This window comes from Anneissia japonica, unplaced genomic scaffold (genome assembly GCF_011630105.1).
Source record: "Anneissia japonica isolate Jap-2015-1 unplaced genomic scaffold, ASM1163010v1 scaffold287835_len3118868_cov185, whole genome shotgun sequence".
NCBI classification, from domain to species: Eukaryota; Metazoa; Echinodermata; class Crinoidea; order Comatulida; family Comatulidae; genus Anneissia; species Anneissia japonica.
In genome coordinates, this window is record NW_022737223.1 from 2,402,256 (window position 1) to 2,426,769 (window position 24,514).

At 36.0% G+C, this 24,514-nt stretch overlaps 4 protein-coding genes across 5 annotated transcripts in view; 1 reads left to right on the plus strand and 3 right to left on the minus strand.

Annotated features, from left to right (window-relative positions):
- Window positions 1–2,137, minus strand: part of LOC117117167 (mixed lineage kinase domain-like protein) — an 11,677-nt gene extending 9,540 nt beyond the window's left edge. Inside the window, exons 1-2 of the mRNA XM_033261387.1 lie at window positions 1,995–2,137; window positions 138–612 (exon numbers count right to left, since the gene is read on the minus strand). Of these exons, the coding sequence (XP_033117278.1) occupies window positions 138–603 (466 nt within the window). The 5' untranslated portion in view covers window positions 604–612; window positions 1,995–2,137. The remainder of the gene's footprint in view (window positions 1–137; window positions 613–1,994) is intronic.
- A 1,355-nt stretch (window positions 2,138–3,492) lies between these two features.
- Window positions 3,493–16,129, minus strand: LOC117117174 (lon protease homolog 2, peroxisomal-like). Its single transcript, XM_033261392.1, has 17 exons — window positions 15,936–16,129; window positions 14,142–14,229; window positions 13,714–13,912; window positions 13,242–13,348; window positions 12,816–12,899; window positions 12,016–12,257; window positions 11,092–11,265; window positions 9,718–9,903; window positions 9,419–9,566; window positions 9,229–9,308; window positions 8,485–8,717; window positions 7,374–7,624; window positions 7,198–7,255; window positions 6,875–7,029; window positions 6,220–6,423; window positions 5,551–5,661; window positions 3,493–4,251 (listed from the first exon to the last, which is right to left on the minus strand). Exons 1-17 carry the CDS (start codon window positions 16,040–16,042, stop codon window positions 4,132–4,134), a joined length of 2,547 nt encoding a protein of 848 aa, XP_033117283.1. The 5' UTR covers window positions 16,043–16,129; the 3' UTR covers window positions 3,493–4,131.
- A 4,128-nt stretch (window positions 16,130–20,257) lies between these two features.
- Window positions 20,258–24,209, minus strand: LOC117117175 (enoyl-CoA delta isomerase 2, peroxisomal-like). Its single transcript, XM_033261393.1, has 5 exons — window positions 24,053–24,209; window positions 22,460–22,638; window positions 21,799–21,934; window positions 21,115–21,269; window positions 20,258–20,488 (listed from the first exon to the last, which is right to left on the minus strand). Exons 1-5 carry the CDS (start codon window positions 24,193–24,195, stop codon window positions 20,352–20,354), a joined length of 750 nt encoding a protein of 249 aa, XP_033117284.1. The 5' UTR covers window positions 24,196–24,209; the 3' UTR covers window positions 20,258–20,351.
- Window positions 24,210–24,366: 157 nt separating this feature from the next.
- The window catches only part of LOC117117141 (F-box only protein 15-like), a 9,805-nt gene continuing 9,657 nt past the window's right edge, over window positions 24,367–24,514 (plus strand). Inside the window, exon 1 of one of the 2 annotated variants that reach the window (XM_033261350.1) lies at window positions 24,367–24,396. The gene's annotated coding sequence lies outside the window, so the exon portion shown is untranslated. The other variant, XM_033261349.1, reaches the window with a different exon arrangement.

The following is a 24,514-nucleotide window of genomic DNA, read 5'->3' on the forward strand; positions in this document are numbered from 1 at the left end:
TATATAAGAAGAGGGCGTACCATATTGATCTGTCATTGATCTGTATCATATTGATATATAGGCTGTGTCTGTGGGTGTGTCATTATAAACTGATATATTTCAAAATTCAGAATAAAAATCCTGATCAACCAATTCACCTTCTGACATGTCAAGTGCAATCTGTTTCACATCATTTAAAATTGTTTCCTGAGTGTCTTGAAGTTTGTTCATTTTTCTCACAAACTCCTCTCTTTTCTCACTCTCCATAATCAGTATCAGTCCTGGTACCAACCCATCAAGCATGACATTAAAATCTTGAAAATTTCCAGTAATATCGCATTTCTGAAGAAACTTTTTCCAATTTTTCATTTCTGCTACCTTTTGAAGGAATGCATTAATATCTTCTATGCATTTTTTTAGTTTTTTCAATGCATCTAAGAACCTTTCATAGTCATGGTTACTAGATGAAAGGTTTTTTTTGGCCAATTGAATCGGTTCATTTAATAATTTTACTCTCTCTGCCAACAAGTTGGAGGATTTTTTGAATGATTTTACTTCCTGAGCAATATCATAGCATCTTTCAGAAAGAGATAATACTGCTGTAATGATTTCAAATGGATTCATTGCAACCACCTGAAAATTTGAAAAAAAAAAAAAATGTTTTTTAGAAAAAAAGAACAATAATTTGGCCTAAAGCTTCACTAACAAATTCAAATAAACATTTATTTCTTCACACGGTGCAATTAAAAATAATAAAATTAAACAATCGGACTTCATTTTAAAAAGAAGAATTGTGTGAAAAAGGACACTGTTCAAAAAGTAAATGCCAAATGAAAAAAAGACCACTTATCAAGTAGCACTTGCAGCGAGCGACCCGTAATTAAGAAAGCATAAATGTTGTTAATTAATTCATATACGAAACAAATACAAAAACAAAACACAGATACTACACGAAGCAGATACTGGATAATGTTTAAACAAAAATATGTCAACATTATTTAGAGCGACGTTCCGCAAACTATGGTTCGTGGCCAAAATTTGGACTGCGAAACATTTTTGGAGGGCTGGGAAGCCGTCTGGAAATTGAAAAAAAAAATAACAGACTTTTTATCAAGGAGAAAATAGTTTTTAATAAAGCCGCTTCATTGTTACAGTGAATGCGCTGCTTGCAGACGCTGCTAAAGTGCCAGATGATGCGTGCTATTTGAGTTATAAGCGGTTTTTGTGTCTATGCCCCCTCGGGAGCCTTTATCTGTAGGCCCCTATAGGCCTATTTATTCCTGTTAGTATAGTATGCAACATTATTTTATATAAATAAATATACTGTAAATATACCTCTTTTTTAAGACCATGTTAGGGACTTGAAATTGTGGTTTAGTCTCCAACATTAGAGCATTTGCTTTGTATTGATGAAAGTATAAAGATCGTTGGTACAGTACTGCAAAAAAGTGATCTCAAATTGGAGGGAGGGGTATAGGATTGACCGTAAAGATAAAGTTCTCAATTGGCAGTGTAACGTACCCAGGATTCAAGATTTAAACAAAGATACAATAATGTTGATGAGAGGCTATAGACTTTGAAAATCGTCATTAATTTAAAATAAAAGCTATACCTGAGTGATTCTAGTAATGTTATATTTTATCTCATCAGAAAACTGATCTGCAAACTGCAGGATCTTCTTGCGCCCCCGGTGATAGGCGGCTAAACGAAATGTCGATTGTATATTCCACTTTCTCCGAAGCTGGAAAGCGCTGGCCATTCGGGCAGGAACATATGCACCTCGAGGTCCATATTCTCAAAACTTTCAAACCTGAGCCCCAACCATTGGCAAATTAATATTTGGTTAACAATGGGATGTTTTCGAAGCAGGACGGCAACGACGCCATGATTGATACATAGGCGTACACGTCACAACATGACTGGCTAAAGTTTCAAGACTGTACTGTGATCATTCATTTCTACTTACCAATCCAATCAGTGTTTTAGTAAATTATTATAAAAAGTAAATAACTTACAATAATTATAACAGCCCGTATTTCTGAATAGCGTCAATACAAGACAAGTTGATTTGCTTCCTGCCGGGAACAATTACACCTAGCCTAGATGATTGGCGGAAATTTGGGGAAATCCCCATTGTTACCCAAACGTGACGTCACAATCAGTTGCGTTTTTGATACGATAAAAGTTGCTGTAAGGATCGAAGCAACTGATTTGGTACTGTCTGGTAAAGGTCAGTTCAAGGTGTGCGAAGGGAGAGTATGAAACCCCACCCCTCCCACACCCAATTGGAAAAGGTCCATTTCTTCTTTTTAAGACAGTCGAGAACGTAGTATTACATAGGATTATTAGGGAATCTACATTTAACCATGCAACCTATCGTTGGCCATATGATATAGTATTTGCTATATGCGCCACCCCCCCCCCCATATCTTAGTTGGTCCATTTTTGCACACCCCGCACATCCCCTCACCCAGGGGCGGATGCAGACGGTGCAATCGCAACCTCTCCCCCTAAATTGTATTAATAAATGTAATTGTGTATTTGCATTCTTGATATATTATTGTCATCATTAAAAATATAGTGCCGACAGTATAGAAATGCAATTTCCGGCCACCTTGAGGTCCATATTCTTAAAAAAAAAACAGCTGTTTTTAGGAGGTCGTGCGCCCCATGCGCACCCTAGATACGCGCGCCACTGCGCCGTTGTATGTTCATATCTTCTGCTTAATCTCACAATGCACTGTATTCTACAAATCAATCCATATTACTTGAATCTAACGAGAGGTACAGTAATATAATTTTTAAATTATACACTGTAGATCGGTTGCTTGTGCCAAAGTTCATAGTGAAATACTTTATAAAAGTCAAGGTCGTCACAACCACATAATTGAAAAGTACGAAATAGTAGAGTATATTCATTCGAAATATAATTTTATTATCCATAAGTGTACATATATGCAAATTTCTTTCAAATCATACATATAAAATAATCATTTTTATAACAGTAACATTTATCTTAGGCTGAATATAATAAATAACATAAGGGTAAGATTAGAAAATACAATTATTATTATTTTATTAGTATATTTTCAAGAATATTAATATAATACTCCAGAAAAAAATAAGATGAAATTACTTGAATATAATTACGGTATATGATTGTTGGATATTTTTGTCTCTGAACTTTAAGTTAACAGATAAAAAGGGCAGTCTTCACATGTTTAGACTATACTGACAGTACATGCAATAATGAGATAGCTACCATCTTAATATCTCCATCGTAATTAATATAAATTATTCACATGCAAAGAAAAAGGCGCGGTACAAAATGCTAGAGTTCCTATATAGACAGAGTTGTGACATGAGCCACTAGTGGGACGTTATATTGGGCCCATTGTATGCATGAATGAAGGCAATGCCTATGCTAAAGTGTGTCAATTGAATATATAATATGCAATTGAAAAAAATAAAATAATAATAGCAAAATTTTATGTCATTTGATAGTTTGTTTGTAACAAAATTCACAAAAGAAATGGATTCTCAATAGGATATTATAATTAATTATATTACATGTAGTTTTTGCTTGACGCATATAGCATAGACGTACATCATTGCATTTGTTTAGCTCTAAAAACAATAGGCAACTAGGCCTTGGCCTCTCACACACAGGACAACTGAAATTTGTATAGTAAACGGATGTTTGTGGCAAGCGTCTAGCTAAGGTCTCAGTCTTAGCGTATCTCCAAAGTATACAATGAGAAATCGTCAAGTCATACGGTAACTGAAACAGACTTCTACTAGCTAGGCCTAGTTTAGTAGCACTACGATGCGTAGTCCAGTACTAGTACTGAGGCCTATTTAATACACTAGATAGGCTCTTCTTTTCCCATCTTGAATTCAGAAATCGAAACAATTTTGTTGGTTTTGATTGGACAGTGATTCATCTATAGTACACTTTTGTTAGTATTGATTGGATATTGATTCATCTATAGTATACTGTTGTTAGTTTTGATTGGCCAGTGATTCATCTATAGTTCACTGTTGTTGGTTTTGATTGGCCAGTGATTCACTGTTCACTGTTGTTGTTGGTTTTGATTGGCCAGTGATTCATAGTTCACTGTTGTTGTTGGTTTTGATTGGACAGTGATTAATCTATAATTTACTGTTGGTGGTAACAGCAGCTGTGGCATCCTGCATAGAGGGGAATCCACCTTCAAATGCATCTTGCAAAACATCTTCCAAACGTTTGGCAAATGAAAACTGCATGTTCTTCTGCAAAATTCAAAATATAAACACTGAGGGTAAATGTAAAGAAATTAAAAGTAGACAGACTGCAGTGTAAGCAATCAGTGTACAAAGAGAATGTTGCATAGTCCTGATTGCAAATGTTACTCCCCTAGTTAGGAAGTTTAGTGGAAGTGCGCCTGCCTCAATGATATGGTGATAAAAAGAAAGAAGTAAATCTACAAAAGTATTGTATCATGTGGTAAACACAAACTATCAATTATTTAACCCATCAATCTCTCACTGAAACCTTCCTACCAAAAAATATCTCATACATCAATCTATTTGCATGTCGAATGGCTGAGGAGTTAAGATGGGGGTGTTGCAAAGTACAGCTATAATATCGGCGCTGGTTTAAACGGCATGCTCGCCTATGGTTCTGGTGGTGGATCAAGATAAGGACTACAAACTCACTGTAGGCCCAATGTACACAATTTGGACTGGTGTACTTTAAAGAACCCAGTACATATTTTGAGACAAGTAAGGGGTTGCCCCAGTATAACTGGTTCATACAGCCCCTGTTTTGGATATGACAAGAGATAGCTGGTACTGGTTTGCTTGGTAACTCAGACATTAAGAGACACTTACGGAAGTAGCAAGTTATTGAGGTCCACACCTCGAGCGCTTTGAGACTTCAGTATATAAATCCAACTACATTATATTACATCATTCATTCAAACAATTAATATATCGGTATTGTTATTGGTACAGTCATTTATAATGCGCCTGGTTATAAAGCACAGTTCTTTTCCCTGGTCATTGGGTCCACATGCTAAGTGTTGCTGGTGGTAATCAGCGCAGGAGCAGGTAACCCCACCAGGCACCCATTTATACTCCTGGGTGGAGAGAAGCAATGCAGATTAAGTGTCTTGCTCAAGGACACAAGCGAAATGCACAGCAAGGAATTGAAACCCCGATCTCGAGGTTGGGAAACCAAATCGTTCCCGCTGCGCCAAACCGCTTCCATCAATCAATATACCAATCAATCAATCAATCAATCAATCAGGAAATACAATAAATCCATCCATTAAATTCACAAGACTCAAGGCACCATTAAGAAGGTAGTGAAAGAAATTGATTATCAAATGTCAATGGGATTGTCTCCCGGTGTACTGCCCAATCACCACCAGAAGGACCCCACTGGAAATAAGTCTTCTTCTAGACTTTCGTGGATTATCCTTGGTGTTTACACCGAATAAATCCAATTCAATCCAACTGACATACAATAATAAGTAAGATAAACCAATCATTTGTGTGATGTCACATGTGCAGATTCAAACAGATTACCTGGATATTTTGAGGCACTTCAATTAAATCCTTCTCATTACGTTTGGGGATAATTACTCGCTTTATACCAGCCCTATGTGCAGCCAATACCTTCTCTTTAATACCACCAACCTGGAAAGAACAATTATAACATTAGCCTATGGTAAATATAATAGTAGGATATTTCTAGAGTGCCTTCCACAATTCAATTGTCTCAAGGCACTGACAGTAACCAGACCACAAAACATATTGAAAAACAAAAATAAATAAATAAATACAATTATGAAAATAAATAAAAAATATAATAAAATAAACAAACAAGCCGTTTAAATAATGAAATGAGACGGCCGCAAAAAATGGCATTAAACAAATCGTGAACACGAAAGGAAATCAAAGTGCGCACTCCCGATTTTCCACCACACAATATGCTGGGCTCCAGCAGCTTACACTTTGGATAAACCTTGGCTCTATTACCATGCACTGCTAAGGTGGCGACGCCAGCTCAAGTAAGCGAGTTGTAACAAGGTGAAAACAAAAATAAATAAAAAATCTTATAAAACTACAATTAGTGTATTGTCTGTTTAAAAATTGTACTCGCAAGCACAATACTTCTCTTTTTACTCAATTTATTTATTTATACAGTGCCTTTCTTTACAGATAAAAGTGCTTCTAATATTAATATGTTATTACCGGAAGAACAAGACCTCTAAGGGTCAGTTCGCCGGTCATTGCTGTGTCAGAGCGTACACATCTTCCTGTAAAGATAGATACCAACACTGTCACAATTGTTACACCAGCTGATGGTCCATCTTTGCCAACAGCTCCTGCTGGGAAGTGGATGTGGATATCTGTATTTTCCATCAAATCAGTGCCAGGTTTAGTCTCTATACCACACTAGAACAAAATAACATGATGTAGATTAGATATACAGTCTGCAAAATATCTCAAAACACCATAAAAAATGTATTAAAACACAAAAAATATACATTTAAACAAATAAAATTTGCAATCAACTTTCATTAACAGATGGAAACAATAGTTTCTGCTGGTTCTCAAACAACAACAAAATAACAACCCAAAAGTGTCTGTATTTATCCACAACCCACTTCCAAGACGTGGAGGTAGGGCTGATTAATAAGACATTAAACTGTTGATCTATAGTGAAAAAAAAAATTTGGATTTTTAGACAATTTTTTGAGCTCCCATATTATATAGTTTATTTACTCAATACTGGCCTGTGCGACAACTTAACCATTTCGCCACGACATGCCTCATATTGTTTTGCCTCATAAAATAGAATTTCTTTAACCTAGAAGAGAAAAAAAATTACAACAAACTATCTGACCTGTACAGCATGACTTCTGACCCAATTCAAGGCCAGGCTAGCAGATTCCTTCATGACATCACCAAGCTGACCAGTCAATGTCAGTCTCCCTTCTCCATCCATCCTAGTTGCCTCAACAAACATTATTTCACCTCCCATTGCAGTCCAAGCTAAGCCTTCATGAAACACAACTGATTTTAAATATGCACTTGTGACTTATTAAAGGTTTATTATGCACGCAATTGCAGCCATAAACTGAATTGTATTGAACTTCCAATCGCACAGCTCCAACCACACTATCAAGTTTTAGGATCTGTTTGCTGGCAGAAAACTAAAGAACTTACCAACAGCAACACCTGGCTGGGACAATCGTTCGGACATCTCACTCTCATAGATTGGTGGCTATGTTAAATATTAAAATGAAAAAAAAAATGTGATTATTATATTTAATACATTTTTTTAAAATGGTAATTGTCAAAACAGCTTTATTAATCAAACAACCTGATTAAAATGTACATACTCCTAGAATGTCTTTCAGCGCAAATTCATCAATTACAATTGGCATGTCTGGTGGATGCGACATCTCCAGCACGTCACTGCCATTCACATTCTCTTGAGTTTCATTCTTTATTTGCAGGAGATCTTTATTCTCTGTACCTTCTTGTGATGTCTTGGATCGGGTTTCTGCAACCTTGACAGCGACAGCACGGCAAATAGCTCCAAGCTTGCGGTCCAACTGTCGAACACCAGCTTCACGTGTGTACTGACTAACTAAAAGAATCAGGATTGCATTTAATGTAATATTAAAAGATAGCAACGATGCAACACCAATTACACCAGTGCACTGTTATGTAACCAGTAGCAGTGCAAGAGGGGTGGTAGATGAATTTAGCCTACTGTCAAAAATGCTGGATACAACTTGTGAGACCAAAACAAATGGGCACCAGTATGGCAACATAATATGCTGGGAAGGTAAACGGATTGATTTGTGTAAAGAGAACACTGGTACTAGCATGGGCATTTATAATGCATTTCTTCCTTGTGGTTATAAAGCACAATTCTGCATTTTTATAAGCGGTTAGACATGGCCTAGGCCGGGCCTAGGCTAGCCTATGTGATGTTCATTGTAATAATACAAAACAAAATCACATCAATTTAAAATCTAATTTGTAAACATACTTGCCTTATATCTTAACTAGCAGGTGATTCTATTGGTAGATTAGTTTGTTTTTAAGTGTGTAAGTAAGATTGATTTGCATGCCAAGTGAAATTAGTACCCTTATTTTGATTTGTTTTACCGTACTGTAATTCTCGGCTAGGCTTAGCTGTATGCCTAGCCGATACGCAGTGTGGCTAAGGAAAGTTTTGTTTTTCTGAGCATGTGCAGATTGTGCTTATCTGCCTAATTAGCATAACAATACCACACATAAGGCTAATTCAAGTTAGACAGCTTAAACCAGCCAGCCTCCTATCCTGGTAACAGTTAAAAGGCCTTGCTCAGACCAGTAAGGTCAGAGCTCATATTCAAAGTTTATGCTTTGCCTTTACCATAGTATATTAAACAAATAATTCTGGCCCCCAACTCTGGACCAGCTTTGCACCACCCAGCATATAAAACAAATAATACTTACTAGTTTGCTTGACAGTATCCTCAGGAATCTGTATCTGCTCAGCAGTCAGTCCATGTTCTTTCAGCTGCTTGCTAATCAAATGATGCATAGCAATTTTGATCTTCTCTTCTTGAGTGTACCCTGGAACATGGATGACCTCCATGCGATCCAACAAAGGGGCAGGGATTGTAGATACACTATTGGCAGTTGCAATAAACAATACCTGTGACAGGTCAAAGGGTACATTTAAGTAAATGTGATAGCTGTTCAGGAAAATTATTTTATTTGATTACCATCATTACTGTTTATAAGTATTAATTATATATTGAGTATTATAATATTAATATCAATTATTATTAATATAAAATGAATACTAATAAAATTATGAATACAGTAATTATTGCTAGAAATATAATTATTAATAATTATCATTTTTATCAACATTAATATTGGCTATGTTCACACGCACACACACCAGCTGTTAGCACGATCTAGATTAATAACTACGCGCTCACCATTGTATTCATACAGAAAATCCCTAATCCACGATATCAAGAAGACGACAATGGGATCACTAGACAATAGGAAATCGAAATTGGAAATGTGTATGCCTGATTGGTTAAAGATAGAAATGAGGTCTACTTGCTGATAGAGCTTGCTAACTTTTAGTGTATCCACTTCCTGGTAATGGTCAGCTAACGGTTAGCTTCCAATCTGGATATTAAAGCTCTAGTGTGAACTTAACCATAACAATTAAAAGGATACTGGTCAGTGAAGCTGTTATTTTGTTCTGGGTCCAAGACTTCCAAAAGTGCCGAGCCTGGATCTCCTTGCAAACTCTTACCCTGCAAAATGAACATTAGTTTTCTTAAAACAGAAGCAAGTGTTTGCATTACACCTACATCACACATCCTAATATATGCCAAAAAAGATGTTTTTATATTTTGCTTCTCACCAATTTATCAATTTCATCAAGAAGAAAAACAGGATTGTTGGTGCCAACGACCTTGAGTCCATGGATGATGCGGCCTGGCATCGAACCGATGTAGGTTCTGCGATGGCCTCGAATATCAGACTGATCACAACAACCACCAAGTGATATCCTAGATCAGAGAACATTTATTAATTCAATTCAAATATAAGGTTTAATATTACTGGTATTTGAATCTTGGAAGAAAAGATTTAAATACATATTATTACATTATCACACAAAATCTAATAGTAAATTTCAGGGGCCTAATTAGACTGATTTACCTATGAAATGTTCGACCAAGAGTTTGGGCGATTGATCTCCCGACACTGGTTTTGCCGACTCCAGGTGGTCCGATGAAGCACAAGATGGGGCCTTTGAGTGTGTTCTTGAGTTGACGGACAGCCAAATACTCAATAACGCGTTTCTTCAACTTCTCTAAACCATAATGGTCTTGATCAAGGTCGTGCCTATAAATGAGAAGCAGGATTAATTATTATTAATTATCGTTAGATATTTCAGCCCAACTCACAAGGATGGCATAAGGAGGCCTACGTAGCCTAGAGCTTTTATGCCAACTTTCTATGAAATACATTTTATACTTGATTTATTATAGAGAAAATGATTTGAGATGCAACAGAGTAAGACTTCCATTCCATCTATCTGAAGCTTATAACCATGTGAATGAGAATCACAGATCTTGTGCACTTTAGAACACTAGTACACTTTAGAACACTAGTACCTTAAAAAATGACATGGCATTTAACCAGTTGTAGGCCTCATGGCAACTTTGTACTGATTCCATTTATAAATTATATTAAATTCCACTATACATTGACTCCGTGCCCTGTTGTCTTTAATATGAACATTTGAAAATGAAACTAATACCGATTTACACTGCAAGCAAAATTCCGGACACAACCAGGGATTTTCAAATACCCGAGCTAGAAACTCCCGAGTCGTAGTTAGTGTAAACAGCAATAAATACCAACCGGTTTGCCAAACATCCCTGGTTCGCTGTGCGGGATGCATTCAGAGTTGCCAGTGTAAACCAACACTGCATTCAATTCTGGAGTATAGGCCTTACCTGGCGCCTACAGCAGTGGTGGTCAGGTAGGTCTAAACTTTGCTAGCAACGGGCTAGGCCAAGACACTTTTCAAATTAAACCTCCTGCGCTTCTGTATAAACTTGATAACAAAACTGCTGATTTAATTTGCGCAATGTAAACAAAATCTGCATATACACTGCTTCTATATTGACAATAATTTTGGCTTCTTCACGACTCGAGAATTCAAAGTGATGATCACCATCGCAACAAAAATTGAGGGCTGTATTTGAACATTTGTTGCCAGTGTAAAATGGGTGCAACTCAGGATAAACGTAGACTTTTTTGTTTGATGTATGGTAATGCATCCAGTATCATTCCGAAATTAACGTAGGTTTATTCGGAAGGGGTATCAGAAGTCTTGAGGCTGCACCTAGTAACGAAATATCATTTATAATTTTCTCAAATTTAAGATGGGAGATGACTTTGTAAAGTGCCTGCATCCTTAGTCGGTGGCACTGGTAGTGGCTCATACTGAGTAATACTATTTATACCAACATGTTGACAACCTAAATTAGAAATTGACGACTGAAAAAACCATCATCAGCATACCTTGCCTTACTTATATCCAGGACATCTCTACTGTTCTTTGACCATGGAAGCTCTAGCATTAGCTCCAGATAGTTCCTTGTAATGGCATATTCAGGAAGAGCTGTAGGCATCTTCTTCAGACGTTTTAGCTCCTTCTTGGCAGCCTTTAAGGCATGTTCAGGCAAAGAAGCTGATCTACAACCAAACGGATTCTTACAAATTAACTGAATGAATTATAAGTGAATAATTTGTTTCTGTACTGTGATATTTCAACCAGTTCACAATAAATGCTCTTTAGACTATGACTGATTTCCTAATTGGTGTTAAAGGTGCAAGTATGCTACCCTCTACCAGATGATTTAGAGATAGTTTAGTTCAGTAAATAAATTTAACTAATGGTTTGGTTGAACATATTGAAAATGTATAGGCATCTCTTTTCTAATCATGTTTGTATCACACATATATTTCAATAAAGCTTTTAGAATTTGTCTTTTTTTTTGTCTATAGAGAGATCAGAGTACCCTTTAAGGTCAAGGATATGATTGAATCTAACCATGGAATCAGCAACCAGCCTACTTGTGATGCAGACCTGATGCCATAGTAAGAGAAGCCTGTGCATAACTGGTGATTTATTCCCCTTTAATCTTTAAAAATAGAAACATCAACTAATAACAATTAGTAATAAAATATTTTTATCAAAGGCTGTTTTAAACAAGTCTGCCTCTTTCCCCAATGTAGACCAAGACACAATTTAGACATCCGGATTCAATATTGGATTTTAGTATTTTTAAAGATTAAAATTTTGATCCAATTTTGGTTTCTTATTAGGAACCTTTTCACTTTTAGGAATTAAAATTTGCAAATGCATTCATGATGGAAAATAATTATTTATCAAATTTCATTTAAATAACTACGGCTGAAATCAAATTTGTGCTGTTTTCTTACTTTATTTTTTCTTCTAATTCAGAAATTTCATCCACTTCACCCTCGTCATTTATACTTTTCTGGTATTTGCGTAGCTCTTTTTTGAAGTCCATCACCCTGATATTTTTCTTGTGATCCTCAGTGTCCAGCTTGCCCTGCTTGCCTTTTTTAGCCTGTTGAAGAAGTTTCAGACCCTCGATCTGTCGCATCAGTAATGGCAATGTCTCGCGGAAGCGTGCTTCAATATCAACGGCATCCAGAACCTGAAGAATTAGATTAATGAATTTTTTTTTAAAAGTATTCACAATTTTCTATACATCTACAACTTTAAACACATTTATTACATAGATTGTTTGATTAGACAATAACAAATATTTTGAATCCACAATATTTCAAAATCCAGGTTAGTTCAGTTTTTGTTTTACTATAGGCCACGGTTGGAAGGCAGAATGGATTTCTGATTTAACACTGAGGGCTCCACCGAAACTTCGACATTTCAGAAAAACCTTATTGAACTGCTTTTTGATAATGCTTTATGCTGATTTAAAATTACCTTTTACAGATGATGGAACAAGGGATTTTTTTAGCTTAAAAATCATAGGCAGGCAGCACATATAGGGTTGTCACAGGCCGCTAAAGTAATACTGTCGGGCCACATGTGGCCTACAGGCTGCACTTTGCCCACCTGAGTTTATTACAAACAATTACTCACCCCACGCGTACCGGTGAGGAAAATGTTTTCCCGGTATTGCTGGTTTGATATTATGTTTGGATGAGCCTATTAATGTTTTCAAATAAAGTTGGATGAAAATTTGACAAACCTTTATTTTTTCATTGTAAGAAGCTTTAATGATAGCTGTAAAGATGTCTGGAAGTCTTGTCACTGGTAGGCTATCCAACAGCCGCTAAATAATTTCAAAATATAAAAAAATAATTACTGTTATTCCCGCTTCAGGTATAAGCCCACCCCATATATTATGCCCAATTCTACGTACAAGCCTTTCCCTAGGCAAAGCTCATGAACTGAGTAGCTTAGCTGTCTTTCACAAAAAATCTCTCTAAAAAAAAAAAACATTTTAGGCATACGATCCTGAAAAATTGCTTTTTAATTGAAAAGGAGATTCCTTGGTTATAAACTCACTTGTGTGTGGGCAGACAAAAGCTGTGGGAGATAGGAACCTTGTTCCTTCTGACCCCCTCCCCTTCCTCTTACATTTTGTATGATTTTGTACATTTGATATTATTACCTTCAATTTCCTAACTACAGGCATTGTGACATCCAGAAGCTCAATTAATGCGTTAGCTTGCTCACGGAACACATCAGCAACATCACCAAGTTCAGCTGAATCAGAATCTACAGTCAATAAAAATTGAAATGGCTACAGTAGTCACTTAAAAATAATATAAATTGTAATTAATCAATCAATTTGATTCTGGGGATAATGCCATGGGTAGGACAAGTTATCTACAAAATTTTGACCACACAGGGTAGTATGGATACCTGGTATAAGATACATGGATGATTTGGAAATATATTAAATTGCAAGTGCTGAAATAGCTGCACAAGAATATGTATAGTAAAGGAGGTTCCATGTACTGTGTTATTGATTCTTTAATGATAAAAGGGAGTTTATACTAAAATGCTAGTGCATAAATTACCATGAAATAAGAATAATATAAACTTGTACTGTATTGAGATAAATATAACACTAAACATACCAACATCCTCTCCAGGAAGTTTATCTAGTTGATTTACCACTGCAACAGGATAAGGTGATTCTTGCACGATGCTATCCAATCCAAACCGACACAAACCAGTAACAAGTAGACTGTAAGCTGGTTTTGGCCAGTTTGTACCGGTTACCTGGACAACAACTGCAGCAGTGCCAATTGGATGTAATGAAGACAAATCATCCTTCTATATGAAAGAAGTGAATTGATGGAAAAAATTAGTTTCTATTTAAAAAGGAAGATATGTATTAAAAAAAAACTATAAAAGAATATATCTTAATAATAATTACTAATAATTATTGACTGGTTACTATGGTTATATAAGTATTGATTTTTATAGGAGGTTGTCATTTTCACTAAAAGGCAGATGGATTTGTCAATATTTATATTGATTAAAATCTGTGCACTGGGCTCACCATTAATTCTGGGTCTTTTGGTACAACTCCAATGATGGTGCTGCTTAGAGTATTGTGCCTTAATATTCGACTTTTCACCATATTCATGCTGTAATAAAGAGATGTACAGTATTATGCTGTAAAATTAATAAGTTACTTTTTCATTTTAAACATCTTAACATTTGAATAAAACTTGCAAATATACAAAAAATTGATAAACAAAACATTAAAAAGCAACATTTTCAAGGTCATTGATCTGTGCTGACAGTCATTTACTAACATTTACAAATACAGTCAGTTGCAATTACAATAAAGTTGAAATTCAATTATAGTTACGATTACAATCGTAATTAAAATTTGCTTTTTTCACTACAAAACCCCATATTGAACACACTGAAAACAGCCTGAATTCATAATGCAACACGCACAAGTTAATAATTGATATAGCGCTGGTTAGGAGCCATATGGTGGGATGTACAGTATTTGAAGTTCTGTGGAAAAGCAAGTAAACGTGTTGACCTCTTTCTTGGCGTGTAGTAATTGCACAGCGAAGTATTGCATCTATGTAGTACTTAATTAAGCTGCTGAATGTTACGTAATACTGTATGCGCGTAATGATCTTCCTTGTCTGGGTATATAGTGGTCTTCACATGGTTGCTGGCTGTTGAACACTTCTATCATTACTGTGCGGTTTGCCGGTTTGGCAACGTAAGCTTAATAGAATAAGTTTACAGGTATGTTAATAAATTGTTATATTGAACATCGTATTTTGCTAATAGTAACACTATACATTGCAATATCTTTAATGATGTTTGATAATAGATTTATTTATAATTGATTCAAGTATTTGTATTAGGTAGGTATTTCTTGAGTTTGCAACCGAGAAATGTTGTTGTTTGTGATGGCATAGTGGATGATAGGTATGCATGCCGCAATGGTACAGTTGTGTCTGAATGCTGTAGAGTGTATTATTGGACTTGTTTTACATTTAAATATTATTGTTATCTTTTCATCGTTAAACAATTATAATAGTTCATTCTTAGATTGAATACGATGGTTGTGTTCCTCCAAAGTTAGCTTTTGTTTACCTCCAGGTATGCACAGTGTTATGCAACTATGCATTGATATTGTAATGGTTAGGTAATATTGTTAAATGATTAATAGGTAATAGATAGTATTGTGTAGTAATGCTGTACATGAGTATATTGATATGGTTGCAAATGTATTATACAATTAATGATTTATAAAGACTGTAATTCTACTGTTTTACAGGGTTTTTTGTTTTGTCGATGTGAACATATCGACATGTGGTAATGGTGAATGTATATATACTCTAAATTGACGATTAAAAGAACCTGGAACGTTTATGGTGGTTGTTGTTTTGTTTGTTTGTTGTCAACCTAATAAACTACCAGAATTCAAACATTGAATAATTACTTGAAAGCAACAAATCTTTCAAAACCTTAGTTATACAGAGCATATGTTTTGGATAATTTTTTTTTAAATTCGCATATTCACACCGGCCCTACTAAGCCCCACACAGACCACAAAACACCACACAGGACCACACGGATGAAAAAATGATTAAAATATTACCACACGACGAGAGTATAAAACGTCTTGATAATCAATAAACGTCTTGGTAATCAATAAACGTCTACTATTAGTAGTATTAGTAAGCCTAGCCACCTAACTAGCCTAGGCTAGGTAGGCCTGGGCCTAGCTGTAGGCAAGTAGTAGAGAGAGCGGCCAAGGGTGCCTCTAGCTAGGCCTAGCCTAGTAGGCTAGGCTAGGCATTGGTCTGACATTACATACTTGCGTGGAGTATTAACTGGAATGCGCATCGATGCTCCAGGAAGTAAAATTCCACCTGATACTACAAGCAAAGGAAGACGGTGGGGAATCGAAATGTTTGAAGCCATATTGAGCTAGCCCAGTTCAGTGCGAAATCGCAAAAACACCTAGGCCTCCTAGGCCTCGCTTCTCTTGCTCTTGCAAAAAATCAACAGTAGACTACTGAGGGCGGGGTCTGGGTTTCAGTTAGGCAGATTGATTAAATAGTCCTTGGAGTGATGGAGACATGGAGATATAAAAGAAAAAAAATAGCAATTGGATAACTGTATGCAAAACAACCTACCAGCCCACAGAAAGGTAGCTCTTCCATTTAAGCCTACAACCCAAAATTCCAACACTCTCCTCTTAAATCATAAAAACGAAAGCAAAATGAAAAGAAAGTGAATATGCTGGGCCTGAGGTGTAAAAAATTTAGGAAATAGTCAAGATGACCGGAAATGACACTTTTATATATAGTAAAATTCATCGTCATCACATATGAAAACTAAAATGAAACGCCAACAAAATTCTCATGATGTTTTACGAGCGATTTTCGGCAACCACAGATATTTTTGTGTGATGTACTATAGAAATAAACATTAAAAACATTGTCTTTGATGTATTTAATTTAGGCCTACGTACTTCGTCCACACAATAGTTAAGGGGTGAGGTGGGAACATTTGGGGAAATAGTAGCTCTAGATTGCGGGAAATGACACTCCATAATAAAATCCCATTTTTTGGAGGTAAAAAAAGAGGAAAAAAAGAAAAAAAAAATATCCCAGAACGCCGTGGTGACGTCGGTAGGGTCAATTTTCGTCGGAAGGTATCAAGATGATAAACAGTTTCATTGGACTACTAAATTCTTGCTTATGTTAACCGCATGCTTACCAAAGATTATACTGACTGGTTTCAAACCACGGTCAAGTAGTAACCAGACTTCAACATGCCCTCACAATGTCACCGGGGACGCAACTGCCAAAAAACTATTTTTGGCACCGAAGGGACGCTACCAATTAAAAATCAACAAACTACTAGGTTTCTGGGTTGATTGCAAGGTGCTACATGGCTCAACTATTTTTTACTTAGGGATTAATTGGTAAAAATCGCACACAAATCATACGACGTCACTGACAACGCTTGGGACGGCAACTAGATTTTGAGATTAATTTTCCGAATAAAGTTATACTAAATAAATTCTAATGACGAACTGTTGTCTTCAGTTGTCTTTGTTGGTCATTCAACTATCATTTTATCTATTTTTTCGGTGATATTACCATTCTCAATAATCTATAAAAACACCCATATAACAGCGTCACGCTAGATCGATCGGTGGGGACGATAGGATCAATTTTCGTGGGAAGGTATCAAGATATGATAAACAGTTTCATTGGACTAAACGCCTCAAATGTTATTTTTGGGCGTCTAGAACACAAAAAGTTCCCAGGGGATGCCCCCGGACACCCTAGGACAGTGTTGTCTCGGTCGGCCCAACTTTCGCCCCTATGACGTCTTTGGATCCGCCCCTGAAATATGTTTTTAACTAATATCAGGGCTACGATGATTATGAATTATTCATTTGTTATATTTTCCACAGACACAAAAATAAATGCCTGAACTGATATTTTATGAGTTTCATATTACACTAAAATGTGTTTTCCAGCGACAGAAGAAAGTAGCTCTCTTCTCATGACCCCGCCTACCATGACAACCCATCTGTGTTATTCAGGGCGAGTAAACTCTGGATCCGCGCTTTTGATGTATTGATGATAAGAGAAATGCTTAATAAAATGTATATTTACGGTACCGGTATATATATTTATAGAAAATAATGTTGCATACTAGAACTATCAGAAATAAATATATAGATAAAGGCATGTTTTTTTTTTTTCTTGTCAGTTGACTAGGTAATTTAGTGAAGAAAATGAATGCAATTGCAGTCTGATTTTCTGCAAAAGCTCAAAAAAGAGGAGTAGGTTGAGTCTAAAAATACAGGTGGAATTTACACTTTGTTTTTTATAAGAACACATTTTATAAGAACACTGAGGCTGAAATTGCTAAAAAATTAAAAAACAACTTAAGGCTGAGGTAAAATGTCAAATGAGGTTTTCTATTAATTATTTTTTAAAATAGAAAAACCCAAACATTTTTATCTGCACCTTATTTGCAGAAGTTGTGACACTGTAATACTGTACCCAATACAATACAATAAAGGTGTACCTGTCATTTGGGGCCATTTTTACCTGGCCTTTTTACCGGGGCCTCTTTTCTGGGGTGTGTCCTGATAAAATGATTGTCCACACTACGTCAGACGCGAAAATTTCAGTATTTTATACCTTTGGAGGTTCAGAAATAGAACTTAAATTACCGTTTAATTCTTTTTAATTTCTATTACGCATTCAGTTAAAAAAAAAAAAAAAAAAAAAAAACTCGACTTAAATCACCATAGGTACCGGAAAATGGCACTTCATTACTTACAATTCTAAAAACTACATATCCAACTAGCTGAGCCCCACCCTGGTAAATATTTCAAAATTGTTTTTAAAGAATAGAGAACTAAACATAATATTCAAATCCTGAGAGTGCCATTTCTGGCCATCTAGAGGGCACGTAATCTTAATTTTCTGACCTCAGCCCCAATCATGGTGGGGCTGAGGTGTCTATCTGTGACTGGCACCCTCTATTTCGAATTTCTGGATCCATCACTTTAAGGACCACCACATCTGAGTGAAGGTCATGGAAATTCCCGGATCCGCGGCTGTTGAAGATCAGATTTGATGCCACTAAATTTTAGTTAAGAATTTAGTAGCTAATATGATCAGAGTATGATGGTAACAGAGACCACTGTTACTTACTACAGTACTAGTATTAATTCTCACGTATTATAATTCATAAGCCTTTGCAAAAATCGGTCATCTACTCTTTCATTTCATTTATTTGTCTGAAAAACATTGAAATTTACAAGAATAGAAACAGCAATGAACAAGCACAAACGAATATGAGACAGGAAATACCTCAAAATTTAACTAAATCACTGTCGAGTGGGGGTCCCTTTACAAAAAACAAATCCTTACAATATAAAATTTTGCTTATTGATGAAACATTCATAAGTTAAAAATTTAAAAAAATCTAGTAAAACGTAACTTTTAAGTTTGGCATTTAAAATATTAGAATTTTCTAATGACTGAATAAAATTTATTTCTTAAAAATTCAAATTTAAAATTCGGAGATATTCGCTACATTTTTTAGGTCGGTTAACAGAGAACTCTCAGGAAATTGGAACATGCATCCAACCTCTACGGCCAGTTGCGTCGAGAGCCAGTAAGGGCCCCGGGGCAACACCTCACATGGCCCATCCCCCCCTTCACTTGGGACCCCCCACTCGGCCGCTCCCCAAATTAAGTCTCTCCTAATTTTGACAACAAAAGTTTTCATCCTGGCTTGGGCTCGGGCCCTATGGAGATTTGTTCTTACCCCGAAAATTGTTCATCTTGGTCCGGGGCCCCCAGTATACCCGGAACCCGGGGCAGCGACCCCTGCCCCCCCCCATCTAGACGCCACTGTCTACGGCCAACCCATCTCAAGTGTGTGGAAGTAAAAACAGAAAAATTAATGTACAAGCAAAGGCATGAGATAACCAAGTGCCTTCAGTTAACATTTAGATATTGGAAGATATTGAGCAAAGAGACACTTGGCAACAACTGAGATAGTATGAAGTTTGAGTTGGTCTCCGATTGAGGAAAGACTGACTTGTACATCTCTTTTTCCAGTTCTTTTTCACTCTCTTAATTTAGAGAAATGTGATGCCTCTTCTTCACAGTTCTGTAATCTTTTTGTTCCTAACTTTATCTACAATATTGTTTTCTAGAACATTTATCTTTCTTATAATGATAGGCATCTACATTGGCATAGCATGCTCAGGTTTAATCTTTTGAAGATACTTCATAACTGACCAGTCATTACTGCTGATAGCCTCTATTAACTTGTTTATGAAAAACACGGATAATAATATGTAGGCCTATATCACTGAAACTTTTAGTTTTAACATGGTTATGTTTCCTTTAAATAATTTAAAGTCAGACTCTGGGGAGAAAAATAGTTTGATATTTTGTACAACTGATTTTTCTAAGACACAAAAAGGGTGTTTGATGAAAAAGGTTAATGAAATCAAGATTTTTGAATTTGGGGGGGGGGGGGAGAAGAGGAGGGAAGAGTGCTTTCCCCTTTTTTTAATGCTGTTCATTTTTATTACAGAGACTAATACACTTGTTACATAATTATCTGATTTTAAAAGACCAAAAGAAATACACTGTTAATCATGAACATTATTTATTATATCAGACAATTATATACATACTCAATTAGAAAAATAATTATTTTGTATTGATTTCAATTATTTTTACAACTTTGAATGTTTTGACTGCAATTCTTTAATCCTGCCTTCATCATTTGATGCACCTTGAGTTTTTGACTGCATATCAGCATATATATCCTCCTTCATCACTCTCACCATATCACGGTCCAATGTCCTCCCACCTATACAAATATTCAAAATATTACAAATAAATTATATGTATAAAAATTAATATATTGTAAGTCATATTTATAATTCTTTTTAAATGTTGATGTTTTAGTTAAGGCATAAATATATTTCGTTTGATGTATATTTTTATATTGTATTATATTGTGAATTCAGATAATTTTCAACATTTCTATGTTGCCATCTGAGTGTTTTTTTTATACTAATAAAATAAATGAAATGAAATAAAATAAATATTAATAATTATTATAATTATTGTCTGTAATTTATTTATTTAGTAATTATTGATAATTATTGTTTTACAAAATTGTCAGAATAACTTCTTACAGACAGTTTCAGTGGCGGATCCATCATTTTTTTGCGAGGATGGCACAGGTGGCAGTTGAGGACCTATGGTTTGAAGGCAGCAGAGACTATCTTTTGTTCAACAGAAAGCTGGGGTACAGTATAATTATTACCATTACATATTATGGAGTCCCTTAGGAGTTTAAGCCACTTCAATCTCTTATCTATATGGCTTCACACATGGTTAGTGATTATTTCACTACTGCCTAAGGGGAGGGGGTGGAGAGAGCTCCCCTTTTGCCACCACCTGGATCTGCAACTGATATTGAATTCTTACCAATGCATTTCTCAGCAATTATTTTAGAAGCAGGAAGAAGATCATCGACCTCAGTAATTGCATCAACAATATCAGCCTCCAAACACTGAGGCCCTGTTAGGCGTTTCCCAAATAAAATCACTTCGCGTATTGATTTGTTTGATCTTAATCGGAGTCTAATAAAGAGGGAGAAGAAAGAAAAAACAAATATAAATATAACAGCAGAATTACAATGGTTATAGCATTCATAACCAGATCAGATGTAGATTCTAACAGTGGTATCTAGGAGTACTGAAATGGGAGACTGATGAGGGGGGGAAGAGTTTAATTGGGGGGAGTTAAGTTTAATTGGGGGGGGGGAAGTTTAATTGGGGGGCCTAGATGATTAAGTAATGGGTGCTGGCTGGCAAAATAAGTTGATATAATATGATTTTTAACTACTTGAGCCTAATTTTTTTGTTTTAGAAAATTTCAAATGGAGGAAATGCACCTTCCCAAGGGTAGGGGCATAAGCATTCTTCTTTTTAAGGAGTTAGCGCACACTCAAGAATAAACGCTACTAGCTTCTAAGGAATGAAGAAGAAACTCATCTTTTTTGTCATAAATTTAGTACATACAAGTGCATTAAATAATAGTGGCAAATTTCTGGATCAATCACCGCTCATAAATCATCAAAACCTTAAGCAAGTAAGAACCTCTGCTTACTTGGCTAACTGAATCATGAAAGGTTGGAATCTTAGTTTTAGGTCAATCTCTGGCAGGCATAGCCAGCCTCGATCTCTCCGCATGACACGGTAGTCAAAGGCAAAAGCAAGTAGAGCACCACCAGCAAATGCATGGCCTGTCAAGGTGGAAAGAAAATTGTTATGTACACTAAAATACTTTTCATGTATGCATACTGTTAAAAACATGAAGTTACATTTAATGCAATGTGCACTATGAAATTGGCACAGTATTTTTTTATTAAATTTTCTAAAGAGGGGATTACGTATTCCCCACTGTCTGTCTGTCTGTTAGCCAAGATTACACAATAACTAATGAATAAATCATCATAGAATTTTGTGGAAAATAAAATAGTGGAATACTGCAGTACATAATAATCAAAGAAAGAGATGATTAAATTTTGGAAAAAATATATCAAAGGACAAGGTCCCGAGCATAAAAGAAAATGAGGGATTCACCCATCACATGCAGTCTGCATATTTTTTGGTATTCAGGTACAGTCTGGAGTGACTGCTCTAGTTATTAATTTTATCTTTGCCTTGAAGACTTCTATCTCATCCAAAGATTTTCTTTTGACAGTTCAAATGTCTATCATAAATTCATATACATTCTATGCAAAAATATATAAAAGTACAGTAAATACCATTAACTGCCGCTACGGTTGGCATGGGAAAGTGGCTTATTCGATGTAAGATTTCTTGGTAGAGTTGAATGGCCCCTAGGACATCTTCAGAAGGAGCTTTACTCATCCACTCAAGGTCAAGACCATTGCTGAAATACTTGGTGTTACCTATTGCTATCAATGCTTTTGCTTTTGGGTTACTAAAAGAAATTAAAGAGAATAAAATAATTAGCATGCACATAGAGTATGCCACACTGTAAAGCATTGAATTTTTCGAGTTTATACAAATCGAAAGATATTTACAGGTACTGCGTGAATAAGAACAATAAGAACTTATTCACAGTGTAACTTCCAAGAAAAATACCATGCGGTTATTAATACAATACCGTGCAAATCATGTAGCAATTATGTACGGTACAGTACACTATTTTTCGTAAGTACGAAGTAAATAAGAACAATCAGTTTATTCGTATGATACCATGTGAGTAAGTTCTTATGAGTTTATATGTCAACTTCATTGTGACTGAACTGAACGTTGTATCCTGCCCAAACTGTATAGAAGGGCCTGAGTGAGGAATACAGTATATCCTCCGCGCAAAAATTTGGCCTAGAAATCCGTCTGCGCATTTCAGAAAATAAGGACCAATTTCCTCAGATTTTGCTGAAAATAAGGCTGTGAACTAATCTTAATATAACAAACAATGTATTAATTACTATTATGCAGTAATTCTGATTAATTGCACCTATTTTCCAAGTGATTTCCAAGTAAATTTGAGCTGGTTTTGGTGGTATCATCAGTGCAACTAAGAAACTTTACAGTATGGTTTTTTGCCATGGATATAACATAGTCCTTGGCATGATTTTTACTGGGAAATTGGCCCTATTTTCAGAATGTGCAGACAACTTTATAGGCCATTCTGTTATGTCTGGATCATATTTGGGCAAAATATCATCACAAAAATTGGCATTTCATCAGCTAACAGTGAAAAAATGAAACAATGGTAGCAAGTTGCGAAATTATGGATGTCGGTTAATAATGTACACAGCAAGCTGTACTGTATTGAATTGCACTATTGAAGTCACCATATTCACAGGCTCATTGCAACGAGACATATTGGCCAAATCTTCCTTATACACAATACTAACTAAAATAGGATGGACCTGAAACTATGGCAGGCACCGGAATGAAGACAAAAAAAGTTGACAATTCAGATTAGGCCCTAGGCCTATATGCCAGGCCTAGTAGCTAGCTTAGGCATAGCCTAGTCTATTTATTTAGTCCAGGCCTAGGCTAGGCCTACTACTACTAGGCCTAGGCCCCTAGGGCCTAGTACTACTACTACTACTAGCTAATTGATTCAAAAGACCAAATTAAGCTTAACAGGGGGTGGCACCAGTATTTGTCTGGCAGGGATAGTTGTCCGGTGTCCCTCAATAAGGAAAAGTGGGTGTGGTCGACCGTTGCTCAAAATCTGGTCCTTGTCAGGAGGGCTATCTAAGCTAAACCAGGCCTAGGCCTAGGTCCTCCAGGCCAGGCCGAAAAGTGTTTGCAGCCATGACGAACACTCGACTCATTTTGTGACCAGCTTCAAGAAAATTCCTTACTGCACTTACCGTAAAACGGAATCTAGACAATTCAATATTGCATTGCATGAGCATTTATTAAACCTATTTTCACCATAATTCATACGCAGAATCGCAAAATCATTTTCAAATGTAATGCTAAAGCATTTATTTACATCCGACTGAGACAACATTACGATCGCTATCTACGTACCTGACTGCAACTTTAGCTGCATATTATGCAGCGCTTGAGCTCTCCTTTTTTTTAACGGACCTGCGCATTTTTTTGACAGAAGAGCAAACAGTCATAGAGGGCGGTACACACAATTTTACTTCGAGAATCGAAACCCCGGCTGTTTCGATGGCGACGTCAAGCTTTAAGCAGTTTAAGTGAGGTCAATGATGTTATTTTTCAACATGAAGCAATACGAAAGATAAAGTAATAACGAATATAAGTTAGTATAGGAATGGGCGCTAATGCACTTTAGTACTCCACCCTCCATAGAATGGAAG

Excerpts from the sequence above, each read along its gene's own strand:
- LOC117117174 (XM_033261392.1), bottom strand. The coding sequence starts at position 16,042 with ATGGCTTCAAACATTTCGATTCCCCACCGTCTTCCTTTGCTTGTAGTA. Across the intron at positions 7,625-8,484 it reads GGATACTGTCAAGCAAACTA|TTAGTCAGTACACACGTGAA; the intron begins GTAAGTATTATT and ends TGATTCTTTTAG. Across the intron at positions 5,662-6,219 it reads TTAGAGGTCTTGTTCTTCCG|GTTGGTGGTATTAAAGAGAA; the intron begins GTAATAACATAT and ends TGTTCTTTCCAG.
- LOC117117175 (XM_033261393.1), bottom strand. The coding sequence starts at position 24,195 with ATGTTGTCTCAGTCGGATGTAAATAAATGCTTTAGCATTACATTTGAA. Across the intron at positions 22,639-24,052 it reads TGTCTAGATTCCGTTTTACG|TAACCCAAAAGCAAAAGCAT; the intron begins GTAAGTGCAGTA and ends AATTTCTTTTAG. Across the intron at positions 21,270-21,798 it reads TTCATGATTCAGTTAGCCAA|ACTCCGATTAAGATCAAACA; the intron begins GTAAGCAGAGGT and ends CCTCTTTATTAG.